At 37.6% G+C, this 16,967-nt stretch overlaps 1 protein-coding gene across 1 annotated transcript in view; it reads right to left on the bottom strand.

Annotated features, from left to right (window-relative positions):
- LOC120463258 (dystrophin) overlaps positions 1-16,967 on the bottom strand; it is a 49,486-nt gene that overhangs the window by 27,441 nt on the left and 5,078 nt on the right. The window contains exons 6-18 of the mRNA XM_089132829.1: positions 16,447-16,625; positions 15,941-16,075; positions 13,149-13,340; positions 8,398-8,579; positions 7,772-7,922; positions 7,544-7,663; positions 7,028-7,129; positions 6,665-6,772; positions 6,201-6,350; positions 5,773-5,942; positions 4,740-4,863; positions 3,313-3,400; positions 2,748-2,989 (exon numbers count right to left, since the gene is read on the bottom strand). Coding sequence (XP_088988955.1) covers positions 2,748-2,989; positions 3,313-3,400; positions 4,740-4,863; positions 5,773-5,942; positions 6,201-6,350; positions 6,665-6,772; positions 7,028-7,129; positions 7,544-7,663; positions 7,772-7,922; positions 8,398-8,579; positions 13,149-13,340; positions 15,941-16,075; positions 16,447-16,625 — 1,943 coding nt within the window. The remainder of the gene's footprint in view (positions 1-2,747; positions 2,990-3,312; positions 3,401-4,739; positions 4,864-5,772; positions 5,943-6,200; positions 6,351-6,664; positions 6,773-7,027; positions 7,130-7,543; positions 7,664-7,771; positions 7,923-8,397; positions 8,580-13,148; positions 13,341-15,940; positions 16,076-16,446; positions 16,626-16,967) is intronic.

Genomic DNA, 16,967 nt, shown 5'->3' with positions numbered 1-16,967 from the left:
TATAAATCACATTCGTCGTCTTGTGCCATATAAGATTCTCCGTTTTTCCAGATACATAGACATGAAATATTGAAACCCTGTGAGTGTGTGTGTTATTAAATGAGTAAACCGGGCTGGGGAATAGTAAAACAACAAATTGGTTAATCACATCAAATGATTAAATCATCGGACACTCAAGGTCTTTAGGGAGACATGTCTCTTCTGAAAGACACATTACAGAAACTAGGATCTGGTAAAGAGACAGAAGAAAGAAAGATGTTCGTATAGAAAGCTGTCAAGGATAGATATACTCGTGGATAAAAGAGGTAAGAACAGATGAAAAAAGAGAGACTTTAAAAAAAAAAAGTTTGAGTTATCAACGCTCTGCCGGTTTAATCACACAACTTGTCTCTCTCCCTGTTATATCTTATTCATTAATCTAACAGGCCACGTCTACGCCACTGAAATTAGTCCACAGCCTTCAGACAGTGGAAATGCACTCGTTTTTTTTTTGTTTTTTTTTCAATTAAATCCTCCTCTACAAGTACCAAAATCACAGTAAAATTGGACACACTGTAACTGCAGTTAAAATTCACCAGTCGCCAGAGTCCCCTTTAAAAGGGCAATTTCACAAACGGATTGTTGATTGAGATTGATTTTCCTTGATGTTTTGACATAAATGACAGAACTGTTTTGTGAACCTGTCACAACGTAATGCAAAACTATATTGAATCTGTCAGCAAAACTAAGAACCCATAACTAAGCGTTCAACATCTCAAGCATTTAAAGAGACACTTCACCCATTCGCATTAAGCTTTATATCTTTAGAAACCCAGTCATATTTTTGAATGGTCATGGTTTATTCCCTTATTTTCCCCTGAGATGGGAGAAATAAGGATTTGAGTGTTTTACTTCAAGCTTATTATGACGTAAAAATCGTAATGTTGCGTCATAATAAGCAGGAAGTCACATTTCATTGAAAAGTGTAGAGACTACAAACTTAGCTGCTCATTATTCAAGAATGTGGGACCCACTCACCTACAGGCCTATTACAGATCAGTGGGTGGGACTTCACTTGCAGAAACTGAAACCAATATAAGCCATCGTGTTTTGGAAGCTAAGCTAACAAGTGCTGTGGAGATAGGAAGTTACGACAATAACGGAAGAAACTAAATATGATATGGAAGAAGAGGATTTTGAAATTCTGCTGCTTGAATTCGATGTTCGTGGGTGTCTTTACGAGTCGCAGAATAGTGAATAGCATCTGAGGCTGATGGAGGGACAGGAGGCGGCTGCCTGTCACGGTCGAGGAGCCCGGACTGGCTCGAGCTGGGCGGACTGCTGGTGTCTGTGCTCTCGCTGCATGCTACTGACACAGATAGAGTCCGTCTGCTGCAGAGATTTTCAACGATGGCAATTTCTCCTGGACGAAATCTCTGAATCCGACAAGCACACGGACGTTTGTGTTGTGACGTGAATCCTAGTTTCGCCTGACTGAACATCCAGATATCATGCAGTAATACACCATATAGAAAGAAATACAAACGAGGAGTATAATGAGTTTGTCAATGTAACGTTAACGGGGTTTGTTGTTGTGGGAAGGAGGAGGCGGGAATCGGCGAACATTTAAACATTTTAATAGTTAAATGAACAGATACAAAACAAAAGTAAAAGCCAGCAGTCCCTCATTGACGACTGTTGTCTACACACAACAGAAACAAAACACAACCTAAAATCAGGCCTGTTTCTCTATCTGCTGTTTAGTTTCCCGCTCCTCTGTGAGAGATACGAGACCTCTGTCTTTCATTATCACTCACGCCACCGGCCTCGCGCAGTCCTCTCGCGTCGCTCTCACGTCCCTCGTCCTGCTCACCACAGCCAACTAACTAGAAATTTTGTGTGAAATGAATCTCAATCTCTGGTGGCAGCTAACGGTAGCCTTGTTGACGAAAGAATGATTTCTCTGATGTGCGCGCAGTTCTGGATTAGTGGGTGTGGCTTGCGGAGCTGTGCAATGTGGTGCATTGTGGGAGTTGTTGTCTTTTATACAAATGTTGTCTTTTCTCGGTCAAGAGGGCACCAAATTCAAAAATTATTTTACATTTCGACTACATATATAATCCACTTTCAATAAAGATTAATGTTGAAATGGGTGAAATGCTCCTTTAAAAATAAATAAATAAATAATTTATTAAAAAGTTATTAAAAATAGGCCCCTTTAAATCAAATCCACATTTAAAAAAAAACTGTTTGCATATCTTAATTATTTGTGAAAACATAAGGTTGGAGTTTTCATATCATACATTTTCCACCACCTATAATGTTATGTTCTTGTGCCAAAAGCAGTCTAAACTTCAGGGATCTGGCTAAAAATAAAGTAAAAAACAAACATCTGCTCGTTTCTAATTTTGGGGATCTTTGGAAGGACATACTGATAGGATTGTGAAGGAAGTTCTGAAAGTTATAGCATGTTTACCAAGTAAATCAAGCTCTTTTATCTCAAAACTTCAAGCAAAATCTGAAGGTCATTTGACTTGTCTGGCATTATAAAAGATATCCTGCATGACTGCATCATTGCAGGTTTTTTTTCCCTTTGTTTTTTTGCATGAGATCAAATGAACACATGCAGCAGGTAAAGGGCATTACCTGGCCAGACACAGGAAAAGACAGACTGTGCCCTGTATATGGACACAGAACAGACACACATTGAAAGACAAATCTACAGAGGAACAGAGACCCCATGCACGAGGACAGACACTGGTGGTTACCCTGCAACGTTCAAGCTGAATCCTCAGAGGCTCCGGCTCGCACGCGGGAGGCGATTGGACCTTGAGCCAGTTCTCAGCGGTCGCCACAGCCTGCTCAAGTTGCTGGAAGAGATTGTAGAAAGCCAAGACTTTGGTCTGGTAGGCCAACCACGCCAGCCTTTCGGCTAGGAGGGCGCAGAAATCAACCCATCGGGCACGTAACTGCTGAGCCGCTTGCTCGATGTCCTCCGAATTCTGACCATCTTTAGAGAAGAGATCCATTAGGACAAATGAGACTCATGCATATTGAAACAGCATTTGCTGAGGTAATTAAGCTGCCAAAGGCTTTAGACTTTCAAAATAGCTTGATGTACATCTCCATCTATTATTAATAAAGCTGGCATTATGCAGGGTTTTATTACTTTAATTAGCAGCAAAATGCTTTCCAAATAAAATGGGAGATATTCATGATTTTTTATTTTTTACAGGAAAACAAGGGCAAGTTTTGAAATTATACAAGACTGATTAAAAATCATGGGGCGAAAATTGACTGAATTAATGTGCATACGAAAATAATCCCTTTTACCGTTAGTGAGCTGATCCACCAAAGCCTGGGCTGAACGAGTGGCTTCTTGCAACTTCCTGAACTTTTCCGGTTTTTCCCTGTCGATTGCCTCAAAAATGGTAGAAAGAATCACACAATAAACACCGATTAAACATTTTAAAAAGCATTGCTTTAAGTGTTTTAATAATTGCATTTTTATACACCTTTTAAAATATAACTATTGCACTTAATTTAAACCATTTTAACCTGTTAACTGTCACCCTTCTTTTTTGAATAGACATGGAAATGCACATTTCGAACTTAAATGGTTGTAATTAATTCAAGAATGCGTTGGAATATAGTCATAAAATTGGTCTTGTTTTAAAGAAGACATTTGGCAGATTTTTGTCCTAGTGAAATAAACAGAAAAAAAGTTACAGAAGTTTGACTTTATGGAAATGTACAATGTAAAAAAAAGAATAATTATTCATATTTTATATAAAATATATATTTTCATAACGTGGGCTACTCTAAAACTGCAGAAAAAATCAAAGGCAAAAAACAGGTTGTGTTTAAAATTTTAGGTTGATATCTCAAAAAATTAGCTTTCTGTGAGATTTTGTTTGGGCCCAGTACCAAACTTTTTCACTAGGGCACAACGAGACTCCATTACTGCCCATATAAGGGCGTCTCAATTTCCATATGTGTTTTGAGTGATCTGGACCATCATTTACACAATTTTCATACAATTTATGAAGTAGACATCCTATTCAAAAGTAGTATGCAAAGTTTGGCAGATTTTGATATGAATTCAACCTCTAAGAAACACATACAAAGGACACGCATGTGTGTTATAGCTTCCTGCCACATCACAAATGGTGAATTTATAATTTTTTCTTAATATTTAAAACATTTTCAGACCTTTTTTTCTAAAATAATTGAATGGATGAAATCTTTTGAATTCTTGGCATGAAAACAAACTAAGGTTTCTACCTTTTTTTCTTGATTTTTCATGTTCATTGCTATTTCAAAATAAAGGCCTGAACATGCTTTATGAGTATGAAAATATTCTTGTTGCATATTGATAAATTACGGCTCCTGTGTAAATTATTTAGTTTCTCAATATTACTTAAGGACTTTTCTAAGATATTTTTGTTTTAAAAATATAATGGCAAGCGTCCTATCTGTGGGACGTGACAGTTTAATATACCTATTATAGATCTTATTAGTTATTTAAAAATTAAAGAAATTAAATTTCTTTAATTTCTTCCATGTAAAGCACTTTGAATTGCCACTGTGTATGAAATGTGCTATATAAATAAACTTGCCTTGCCTAATACTATTATATTTAATTATAGCATTATTCTCATAAGAAAACACTTTGCGTACAATCACAATTAAGTTCAAAACTATTCTAATGTAATATAATACACTTTGCAGTCTAATATTAATTTCTTATGCGAACCTACCAGCACTTTCTCATAAAGGTCTGCCACACTGCCTTCCTTACGGGAAACTGAGAACTCTGGATTTTGCAAAACAGCCTCTGACCGAGTCATAAAACTGTGAATTTCAGTGAAGTCCACATCAAATCTGCAGGGAAATCGATGGGAGAACAGCAAAACAAATTAGTTATTCTTGTTTGTTTGATAGTCATTTGAATGTTGTTGGCATTGATTAGCAGCGATTAGCATTTCCCCCCACACTTATTTTGATGGAAAAGCCTAAAGCTAAATTTCACTTGACTTTCATGCAATATCTTATTTAGATAGATACACAGATAGATACTAAGTGTTTGTATCATACAAAAAAGTGGATTTTTGGTTTTATGACACATGGTTTTATGACAACAAACTTGTGCAGAATGATGTGTTTGTCAGTTTGACTTTAATCAGCTATTCTTTGACCTTAAATTTAGTCCTATAAAATTAAAAATAATTATAACTAAACGGATGTTTATTCCACGACCCTACATAGGGACAAGCGAATGGATAGATAAAAGTTCATTATTCTGAAATGTATTTCCCCAAAATCAAATTTTTTGTTTTGTGCATGCATATTTGTTGTGTATAAGCTTTCACACATCTATTGTGTGATTTGTAAATTTACAACACACACGCACTGCACTTAGTTCTGTCCAAACGAATACTCAAATGTCCCTCCCTCTAATTCTTACTGGCAGATAACAAGTAGCAAATCATGTTCATAGTTGTGATGTACGTAATTCAATCCTTATGACCTCTTTTAAAAAAATGGACATGCCCTTAAATGTTCTACCTCAACCTTTTTTCAAAAGGTCATGGTGTCTTTTAAGCATAAACCACATAAAAAGCAATACCTTCTAATTTTCTAAATCTTGAAATAGTGATAATCAAGATAAAAATACTTTTAACTATCAATGTTATTAAGAAGAAAGAAAAAAAAAAAACACTAAGTCTCCTATTTCAATTGGGTCCTTCACATTTAGTGACCTGTTATGAAATGAAAGTATGCAGGGCTCACCTTTTCCTCAGTTCTGAATCAACGACAATCCGCTTCTTCTGAGGTGGAGGGGTAGACATGCCCTCCTTAGTATGCTTTACCATCTTTTTCTGGTGCGTGGTCACCTTGGTGACAGTTGCCATGGTCGTGTGCGTGTGCTCCGACTGGGATGTGGTGACAATAGTTGAAAACTAAGAGGGACAAAAGTTGTAAAACATGCGTGTGTAAGTGTTCAGAAGTCTGATTCTTGAGTGCACATGAAAGAGAGAGGGTGAAATACAGTGAGAGCGCTTTATTTATTCAGAGTGATGGCAGGGACATGCAGGGAAGCCATATCAAATTTTGAGCGAAATAGAAATAGATGGAACCGTATTGCGGAAAAGATGAGACAGTAAATGGAATGGAATTAGCATAACCACCTTGGTGCTGGCGAGCTGAAGCGACTGTACCAATTTGTCCCAGCGCTGAGCAAACCTTTCCAGCTTCGCCTCTAGTTTCCCAGCGGCCTCTTTGCTCTTAATGTTGGTCAGCAGATCTTGAACGAGGGAGCAAAGCTTGTCCATGGTCTGCCTCTTCAACTCCAGGTCTGCTTTTAAAATCTGAGGAACGAACAATCTTTAAGCATCCCGGTTTTAAAGTCAGAATCTTAAAAAGAAAAACACAACTAGACAACAATAATCTAAGAGAGGTCAGCCATTTAATGTGTTGCATTAGTAAAAAGCCCTGATTTCAAACCCTTTAAAAGGGAAATGGCATTTGAAACCTATTTAACTTTATAATGTGATTTTTGCATGTCATGTATCATAATTTTCAATCATGAAAAATCAAAATGCATGATTAAACATCAAGTCCTGATGGATGAAATCAAGCAGAATAGGGTTGCCTTAATGTTTCAGTGAGTGTGGCCACTTACAGCAAGCTTCCTTAGGTTGGCGGCTACTTCATTTGGGTCATTTGTGCCACTTCTTTGGATAGACTGAACTAAATCCTCCTTTTGAGTCAGCCAAGAATCAAACAGCAGCTATAAAACAACCACAGCGGATTAAAGGGAGATTGTGAGATGTGTTCTGCACTGCTTATTTTCCTGTTTCTTTTGAGCACTGGTGATGTTATCGTGCTGATTCTCTTGAGAAAAGAGGTCTTCAAAGCCTTTATGTTTCCCCAGACATGCTCTCATTATAGTCATTTAACAGGCAGGATTCAAAAGGCGTTTTCAGAGCTGCTGAATACATTGTAAAAGCCTTTCCAGCTAGGATTTTCCAGAAGGATTCACTACCTGCTCCTCAGAGAAATGTTGCCAGCACAGTAGGATCTTTTGAAGGAGGATCCAACGCTCTTCGGTCCATTTGCAGATCGCTGCCCAGCGTTCCCCAAGGATCTGTGTAGGTAACATAGGGGTGTTATGGAAAGCTGAATGAAGTAAAAAAAAAAAACATTATACCACAGTTATTGAGTCCAATCAACCAGGCAGACTTTAGGGCTGTATTTACAGTTTCAGAAAGTGTTTGGTTTTTCATAGTTTGATAGAGTGGTACCGCTTCCTTTTACAGTACAGTACTTACAGTGTACTTACAGTGTACTTACCTAAAAAGTACTGGCTAAGATGAGGTAAGTACATGGAAGAGGGGTAGGTTTAGGGTTAGTACTAGTTATTACCCAGTAATTGTAGTTACTAAAATAAGTACATAGTACATACATGGGTAACTGGACTGTAAAAGGCAGCGTTACCGATAGAATATTGATCCTAAGACTGGGGAAATCAAGTTGTGCATATAAATAAAACAACATTTACCAGCAGTTTTTCCTCCAAGGCCGCGGTGGCACCATCACCACTGTTCTCATCTACAACCACCACCATATGAGTCAGAGAGTTCACTCTCACTTGCTCCAACTCCAGATCTTCCTGTAAGAGCTGTAGGGACAATTATGTCTTTACTTGTTTTTTTTGTTGTTGTTTTTTTTGGGGGGGGGGGAGGGGGGGGGGCATTAAAACCAACCACAAAAAAATTCCAGGACATACTTTCTGCTCTTCAATTTGACGCTTTATGTCATCAAGTTCAGGCCCTAAAGGCTGTGCTCCCATTCTTTTAATCCGAGTTTCAGTCGTGTCCAGCCAATCAGAGAGCTGCTTTAGCTGCTGGTGCTGCAGGCCCATCAAAACTTCATGAAGCCTAGAAATGTTCAAAAACCACACTTATATAAGGATTTGTGAATAGCATAGGTTTAAAGCTACACTGTGTGATTTTCACCCCCATCTAGTGGTGAAAACGTATATGACCATCCAGTGAATATTAGTTTCTTTTCCTCTCAATTCCGATTTCGTTTTAACTCCTACGGTGGCCAATGTAGTCCAAGATTAATATGGCTTCCAGTTCGACCTCGAATTAACGGGTATGTCCCTCTTTGGCTAATGTACTTTCAAGATGGAGGGGCAACATGGCGACCGAATGGCAATGGCATATTATACACTCACGAGAATACTTTATTACTTCAACGAAGTAAATATACATTAATGAGCACATATATTTTTGAAAGAACTAAGTGTTTTTAGCTAAGAATAAACTAAAAGAGTTACACTGTGTAGCTTTAAGTCTCTCTGTTAATATTTCTGGCTAAATAAAGGCTCATCATGCAAACATGTGATACCTGCTCTGTCGCTCCATGCTGGCCACACGCAGATGTTCCCAGCGAGAGTTGAGCAGATTCATCTGTTCCCGTACCTCCCTCTCTTCATCATCAGTCAGCTGCCCTCCAGACAATAACACACTTCCTGCTTTCAGAACCCGGCCCACGCTGCCCTGATGTGACGTTAACTCCACCATGTAGCCCTGGACAAATACAAGGCAATGTTCCGGTGAAGTAGAGTGCAATGGTAAAACATTTACATTTAAACATTTCCCATCTTTAATTGGCAAAGTATAGAATTAGAGTAATTCTTTTGTTGCAAGAAAAATAAGATGACGTATCCTGAGGAGGTATAACATGTAAATAAAAAACAAAACAAAAGGCAATGATCCCATTAAGCTTTGCAAGAAACCAAACTAGCACAATTTTTGATATGCAAATTGTAAAATTCAACAATATATACTAAATAAAAACGTGTATACATTTGGCAAGGATGCATAGCCTAGAAATCTAGAAGCACCCTAGCGGCAGCAAAAATTATTTTGCAACAAAGTGTGGTCTAGCAACTCTCCGTTGGCTTTCGAAGTGGAAAAAGCAAACTCTGGCCAATCACATCGTGTATAGAATTGGTGGGCGGGCTTAACACAATGACGGCAGAGTTGTGACGGTTCTGCGCCGTGATTTTCCATAGGTGATTTCCCTGCTACTTAAAAACAAACAAGATGCTGCTGGCGAACAGCGGTCTTTCGATTCGGCTTTGGATGACTTGGAGTTAAGAGAACGTCACTTAAGTCATTTTTGACGACCGGATACGGCAAAAGTTTAATATATCAACTTGCTCCGCTGGAGGGAAAACGCATTGGACTCATTCATCCACAGCCGTTCGTTGCTCTGGTTGGTTGTGGCGCTATCCTATTGCGTGCAGAGGGATATTGAAAGACAATCATTTATCCCGCCCCTCGGATTGAGGTGTGCCAATTGTGAGTTCCCAGACCTAACATCTTGATAGGTCTGGCTTGCCAGGCTAAAGGATGCATTCAATTAATCAAAAGTGACAAAGACTTTTATATTGTTACAAAACAAAATGTATCACAAAAATATTAAGCAAGCACCATGGATTTCAACATTGATAATAAGTAGAAATGTTTCTTGAGCAGCAAATCAGAATCATTCATGAAGGACATTGAAGACTGGAGTAATGATGCTGAAAATTCAGCTTTGCCATCACAGGAATAAATTCAATTTAAAAATATATTAAATATATATTTTTGATGTTTAAAGTATTTTCAAACAAAACAGCGGCTAGATAGACCCTCCCTCCTCCTCATCCGCGCACTGACCCCTCAAACCCCACCCCCAGGGCCTTCTTGTCAGTTATTGGCTGGAACAGTTTGTTATGTTTCGTGGAGCGGGTTGCCACAGTTTGTTTTTGTTGCCATTAGTTGAGCCCGGGTTGTCTGCATAGACCGCGTTTTTTTTTACAGCGTATTTAGGGGACAGGCAGCTAGCGGATAGTGAGGAGATGTTCGCTTTATGTGACAAAAAATGTTTGGGCCTAAAAAACGTGTGACATCGCTTAGAGCACCTTTAAAATAGAAAAAGTTGCAATACTATTTAACACAAGTTATTGTTTTAACAATAGCAACAACATTCAAAGCAGAACTGTCAAGAAGCAAAAATGTGCTCAAAGCAATAAATTGCTTTAAGAACTCGTAACGTCTCATTGTTTCTTTGCACTGTCAACTAGAAAAAACTCTTTGCATGTCTGCTTTGACACCTTCTCGCAATGAGTTTTTTTTTCACTCATTATATCCTGCCATTCTTTCAGTCATTAAATGTCTCCAGATAACTTTTCAATTCACACCCACGCAAGGCACAGTTTGATCCTTAGACTCCCAGACCAACCATTCTAAAAGATGTAGGAATATAAACCTGAGGGTAAACACTCATAATACCATCTGTCATGAATGGAGAAATCGGATTTATTCAGAGACTCTAAACACAGGGGGCATAGGCAGATCTGGATAATAATAACAACCCACAACTTCATGGATAATATATCTTAGTCTTAAAACTTTCAGACAGTATCCTTCACCCCTTGGGTTCAAAGTTAGTTTGAAGAAATTAATCACCTGTCCGAATTTAGAGCCATTTCTATACGTCTCACACACAAGTATCTTATATTGACAAGATGCCAGATATGGAACAAACGTACCATGGAAGTCTCAAGTGTATTTCTTAGATAATATAAACTTACAGTAGAACAAAAAAAAAAATAGACAAATAAAATTGATAAGTAGTTTTTAGAGCAAACATGAGAAATGCATGAAGAACAACAGTATATTTTGGACAAAATTAGTATTTATTTGATGTGCAGGGTGAAATGCATTACTAAGTAATATTAACTCTACTTTTTCAAGGGAAAAGTAATTAAATTAAAGGAATACTGAATATGCTGTTATTTAAAGTAACTTCTGAAGTAATTGTATTAAATGGCGTATAGAACAATTCTATATTAAAACATCAATTGTTAATATCAAAACTTGAAGTGTAATGATAAAATGTTTTTCATTTAACCATCTTCCTTTAAATATGTTTCATGTCTATCCCTGTATTGTTCAATTGGTTAAGATTGATATTGGATTTAGAAAGTAATTAGAATTAGTAATAAGGAATGCAATACTTTTTAGAGAGAGCAATTAGTGCAGTAATCTAATTACACTGTTGAAGATGAAATTAGAAGCTAGTAATTAAAGTTTTTATAGTAACTTACCAAACGCTGTTTACTTTTTTAATTAGACTAAACTAATGTTTAATTTTTGAATAATCCTAACGTTTAAAGACACCAATACCTCAATAAGAGGTGTAAATGGTTAGTTTGGACTTGTGTTTCTCTCCATGCCCTTCAATCTTGTGCAAAGGTTGTATATAAGACTCCGAGCTTATGTGGGAATCCAAAGCTGCCAAATAGCAGCTAAAGCTTATGAAATCACATAAAATAAAATACAGCTAGCTTGAGCCTTTCCTGGAACATCTTCACCTCTATAGGCAATCGCTATACTCTGCCTTTTTTAGTGTGTAGTCCTCCAACTTTTTTGCTCTGAACTAATAGACTAACATAATATAGTAGCCGTACACTTGCCCTTTCAGAAAGATTTATGTTTGCTTCTCTTATTCAACTACCAATAATAGTTGAACCTTTTTTTTAATGCAGCAACAAAACTACTTTATCTATTTACTCGGTCAGTGGAAACAGTTATTATGTGATACTTTGTGTCAATAGCACAAAATGGTAAACACTAAAATGCTAAACTTTGTAGTGTCAACATTTACAATTATTTGAATGCTGACCGATATCAATTTACCACCAACTATAGCTAGTGCAGCACTAACGTCCGCTATGATTTCTTTCGGGGTCATGAACTGGCTTTTGAATTTTTTTTATATTGTTGTCTGAGGTCAACTTATTCATCAAAATGAATAAGTAATAGGCTATTTTCTACCCTAGCTCGGTTTTTAGGTGGTCTCGCATTAAAGACTTAGAAGTAAACGCCCACTGCTGTGAGTGGATAACAGTTTTGCATATTATAATGAGTTAATTCACTCGTCAGTGCACGAAAGGAAATTGTTTTGAAAACTTTCAGAGCTGTAAAATGGCAACCGGAATGATTCACCCATACATGTTCGACCCAGTCCGATCCCGAATCGCAGGACAATGAACCAACAACACCTCAAACACAACGGATATTTCAGACCGTGATAGCGTGGTAAGATATTGTTAATTGTTTATGCTACTTCTAATGTATCTTATTGCCCGGTAACTCGATCCGGTTTGTCATCACGAGGTAGGCAAATATTATTTAGCTATGCTTGTAATGTGCGAATCGGTGGGCGGGGCTGACGGCTGTGTTAAGTAGGCGTTGATCTTCTTCGCCGTTGATTTGTTTTCTCAGTTCATCACCCCTTAAATTACAGTTGGAAATTAGGAAGCTTTCAGAGAGCCCAAACAGTTTCCCACCATTGTGTTTATGTCCATGTGCCCATATCTTTCAAAATGATCCTTTCAACATTGTAAACGGTTGTTCATGTAGGACAGGGACTTGGTTGATTTTAATTAAGGGGTGCAGTTTAAGTGGACTAAATTATTGGAAAAATATTTTATTTCAAACAGATCTGACGGCAATTCGTACATTTTTTACGAGTTGCCCAATTCATATGAATTCGTACAAATGACCTACCCATGACCTCACCCCTATCACGTGGGTTTTGAAAATTTGCCACCTTTTAATCACTCGTATGAATTTGTACAAATTGGTCATGAGATAGCGTTGGTTATTTCACTGGAAGTATAGTAATGACATTTTGATCAAATTTAAAGCTTTAATTTAATGTTCAGCATTGACATTTCAACCTAAATCCCATTACACTCTGTTTTAACCCAATTTTGGCTCAAATATGGACAAACCCAGCCATTGGGTTACATTTTTAAATGACATTTTTAACCCAATGTTTAAGTTTGTCCATATTTGATCCAAAATTGGGTTAAAACAACCCAGCATTGTTTAGAGTGTAGATATTCAAGTACACTAATCAAACTGTAACATTTTTTTAAGTATGATAGGTACATTGAAATGTGAAAGTTAATGCTAAATTTCTCAAACAATACATCACCAGCCGTGAAAAATCTCACCTGAGGTCGGCAGAATCAACAACATGCTTGTCTACTTTCACCTCAAAAGTAAAAAAAAAAAAAAAACGAGCCAGCGAATTACCTCATGGGTGTGAAACTGCTCTTTGACTTCATCGACAAAAGAGGAGATGGGTGGCTGTGCTTGCAAGCCGTCCTCCGCGGAGAGCAGCCAGGTCAGGACCTCCTCCAGGGCACTCTGGTAGCTTTCCAGCTCATTTAGCCCCTGTGGCAGGGGACTGGGAGACGGTCGCAGTTCATCTGGCTTGTCTGGAGACTGCAGGCAGATAGATGGGAGACAAATGGGTTCGATGATGGAATGGATTTAAAAATAATAAAGATATTGAGTTTTTCGTCTTTAAATCAAGACTTGCCTAAAGAGCGTATTGGCAATGAGGCTGTAGGAGTGGTTGGCTAATCATGGGTACACAGTACACGCTTGTAGCTAAAGCCCCTAGAGTACTTCTGGCTGTTTCATCCCCAAAAGCTGGGTCTTGAAAGTTAGCCTTCTAATTTTCTTTTCCTGCTTTGGGAAATACCCTCTGCCCTGGTGTGTATTCGAATGAAATGCACTAGCTGACTGATAATATCAGGGTGGTTTCAGATTGAATTTGAAGATTGTGAGAGGCCTCATGGTGTTGAGTAATGAGTTAGAACTTGTTTTTTTTAGGGGTGCTTGTGGTGTTGCTCATATTCAAACAAATTCCTAAACAAGAATTCAGTTTTGGTGCATAATTTTGCACAATTTGCGCTGTGGATGATAAAAACCTCAAATCACAAAGCTTGTTGAGAAGAGGTGTGCTACTACTTTTCTAAACAATGTTTAACCTACAGTTTTCACCTAATGGACCATGAAACAGACTGACAGACTCATAGACTGAGAGACTTGAGTCATATCTTGGTGACCAAAATATCTTTGGGGTGACTAACTACCTAGCAACTACCCAGACCACCACAGTGATAACCTAAAGAAGATATTAGCAACCACATAGCAATGCTTTGGAAGCAATCCATAATACCAGAGAGTTTTGCACCAGTATACATATGATTCCAATGAGTCCTTGGCAATTCCTTGAAGATTTGATCCCTATATCATTTTCAATCAAGAAAAATTTCCTGCCATTTTGAAATTTTCCTGCCACCTAGTGGTCAGGAGATGTTAAAAATGTAAGCTTAAACACTTTTGAATGGTTTAGCCGAACTCATTGGCAAATCGTTACGAAACGGTCACTGGCAAGTTGCCCTGAAGGTATTCAAGTCAAGATAGCGCCACCTTGTGGTCCAAAGTAATAATGAATTTTCCAAAAAGGCTAATAACTTTTTGATTAAACTAGCCTATTGTACAGATTTAATGGGTCATGCCGAGAACATAGATACCAATTTTACCATAGTCGGACGAAATTCCTGTTCGCAGTTTTTATTTTCTTACTACTTAAAACCTACTTTTTTTTAACTCTTCCTCGAGTTTGTCAGATTTTTATAAAATTCGAGTCTAATCATCAGAAAATGCCAGCAAAAACGTATGGATTTTATGTCGATAGACAAAACATAAAACATATGCTTTCGTATACCGCATCAACAAAGTTAATCACATGATGCCCAAACTCTGAGGCCGTATCTCTGCAATGATTTGGCATTTCGACATCAAGCTTGCGTGTCATTGTCACCTAACTCAACAAAATTCTTCTCTTAAAATCATCTTAATATGCCATTAATTAAGTTTTTCATGTAATACTTATATTTTATTTCCAATGTATTACAAATACCAAAAATTATTTTTTTTGACTTTTAGTTAACAATAACAACACTGAATAACACTCTTTTTGCACAGACAAGAATGACTCACATTTTCCAATGAAATTCGTAAGAATTCCATATTCAAAATGCAGTGTTGGGCAAGTTACTTTTAACAAGTAATTAGTTACAGTTACTAGTTACTTCTTCCAAAAAGTAACTAAATTAGTTACTTAGTTACAAATTTTAAAAGTAACTAGTTACTTAAAAGGATACTCCACTTTTTTTTGCAAATAGGCTCATTTTACCACTACCCCAGAGTTAAACAGTTAGGTTTTACTGTTTTCGGATGTATTCAGCCGATTTTTTGATATTTAGAAGAATATCAGTAACCAGACAGTTTCTGGTCTCATTGATTTCCATAGTAGGAAAAAAAATATACTATGGAAGTCAATGAGACCAGAAAATGTCTGGTTACTGATTTTCTTCTAAATATCAAAAAACAAGCTGAATTCATTCGAAAACGGTAAAACCTAACTGTTTAACTCTGGGGGAGTGGTAAAATGAGCCTTTTTCCAAAAAAAAAAAAAAAAAAGTGGAGTATGCCTTTAAAGTAACCATTGCGTTACTTTCAAGTAAAATTAAATTTTAAATGCTCAAATGTGACCCTACCTCTACCCCTCTTTAACGGAACTTAAAATACATGTGCATGTTCAATTATTTATGATAAATCTGAAAGCAGGGAGTTGAAACATGAAGTTAGTCAAACAGAGATTATGTTTGTAGATAAGTCTCAGGAACACACAAATTCACACATACAATGCTTGTATTTTTTAATACTGCACGATAAACTAGATTTTTACAGTGGTGTTCATAATGCTATGCCATTGAGTTTGGCTTGTTCCTTTACTTAGTCAAAAGAGCCCACCAACAAGACTCCCTCAGGTCCCTTCCTCATTGCAAATCTATGGAATTTTTTGTCAGTTTTATTGGCTGGAAGGCAAAAATCATAAATTCAAATCAATAACTTGGGACAAGCTTTAGGAAGTGAAGTGCGACACCACTGATATCAGTCGGAGGTTGTTGTAGACACAGCTGCAATGCCCGGCAACAAGGAGGAGACAGCAGGCAACAGAAACAAACCTGTGCGGTGAGAAACTTCCTCTGCTGTTCAGGCGTCTTGACGTAGGCAGCTTGAGTGAAGGCATAGCTTTTGAATCGAGGCTTATATGAGGGAGACGGGCTGCGAACATGACTCTGAGCCACACTGACTGTGATCTAAGAGAGGTACAGAAGACAAGAACGACTGAAAAAAGCAAAACAAAAGCCACAGAGATGGATTGGAAACAGAGTTGAGTGATGGAGCGATGAGCTGGATATGGCAGTGAGAAGGACGATGAGGACGTTGGAATGCAGAGCGGCAAAATTAGATCACAAATTGCAAAACATAATTCAATGTCAGCTGGCAAAGTGTGTTGACAAGCTAAATGTGCATTCTACATCCTGGGAACGTCTAAAAACCTTTTTGAAACCAGAGTCTAATGCTTTCATATTAGACGTATGTGGCGCCAGAGATAATGGGTCCATGCATTATGATTACAACACACCGTTCTAAACTCTGTGTATTTATGAGTGTGTGTTCCTCTGACCTGCTGGGAGTAACGCTGTTGGGTCTGAAAGAGTATGTGCTCCTCCTTGGTTACTGTAGCTCGAGGGAGGGTCTCCACCTCTTTTATAGCCTCCATACTCACGCCATGGGGCAGCACTTGGAACAGGGAGGTGACATACATAATGATGGATTTCTTATCAGGATGAGTTGTAGCAACATCTGTGAAGGAGAAAAGAAATTTAAGTTTCCCATGCAAATTTCTTAGAAAAAACTCATTAGAAAAAGGTGAGACGTTGAAGACCAGCGCAAAAATTTGCTTTCCAATTAAAATAATGTGTGTAAATAGATTGTATGTATACTATTTTTTTTTTTTAAGTTTTGGGTTGATACAATTTTTTAAATGTTCTTGTATAGCCTCACCAAAGGTTTCATGTCATTTGGTTGATTCAACGGACGAAATGAACGAATTGACTTGGAAAAAGATTTGTTCATTTTGATGAACGAGTTCGAACAGGAGAGTTACGAACAAACATCACAGAACAGAGCAAGACGACCATTTGA

This window comes from Pimephales promelas, chromosome 6, assembly GCF_988280905.1.
Source record: "Pimephales promelas chromosome 6, fPimPro1.hap1.1, whole genome shotgun sequence".
Taxonomy (NCBI): Eukaryota; Metazoa; Chordata; class Actinopteri; order Cypriniformes; family Leuciscidae; genus Pimephales; species Pimephales promelas.
This window is presented reverse-complemented; position numbering and strand designations above follow the sequence as displayed.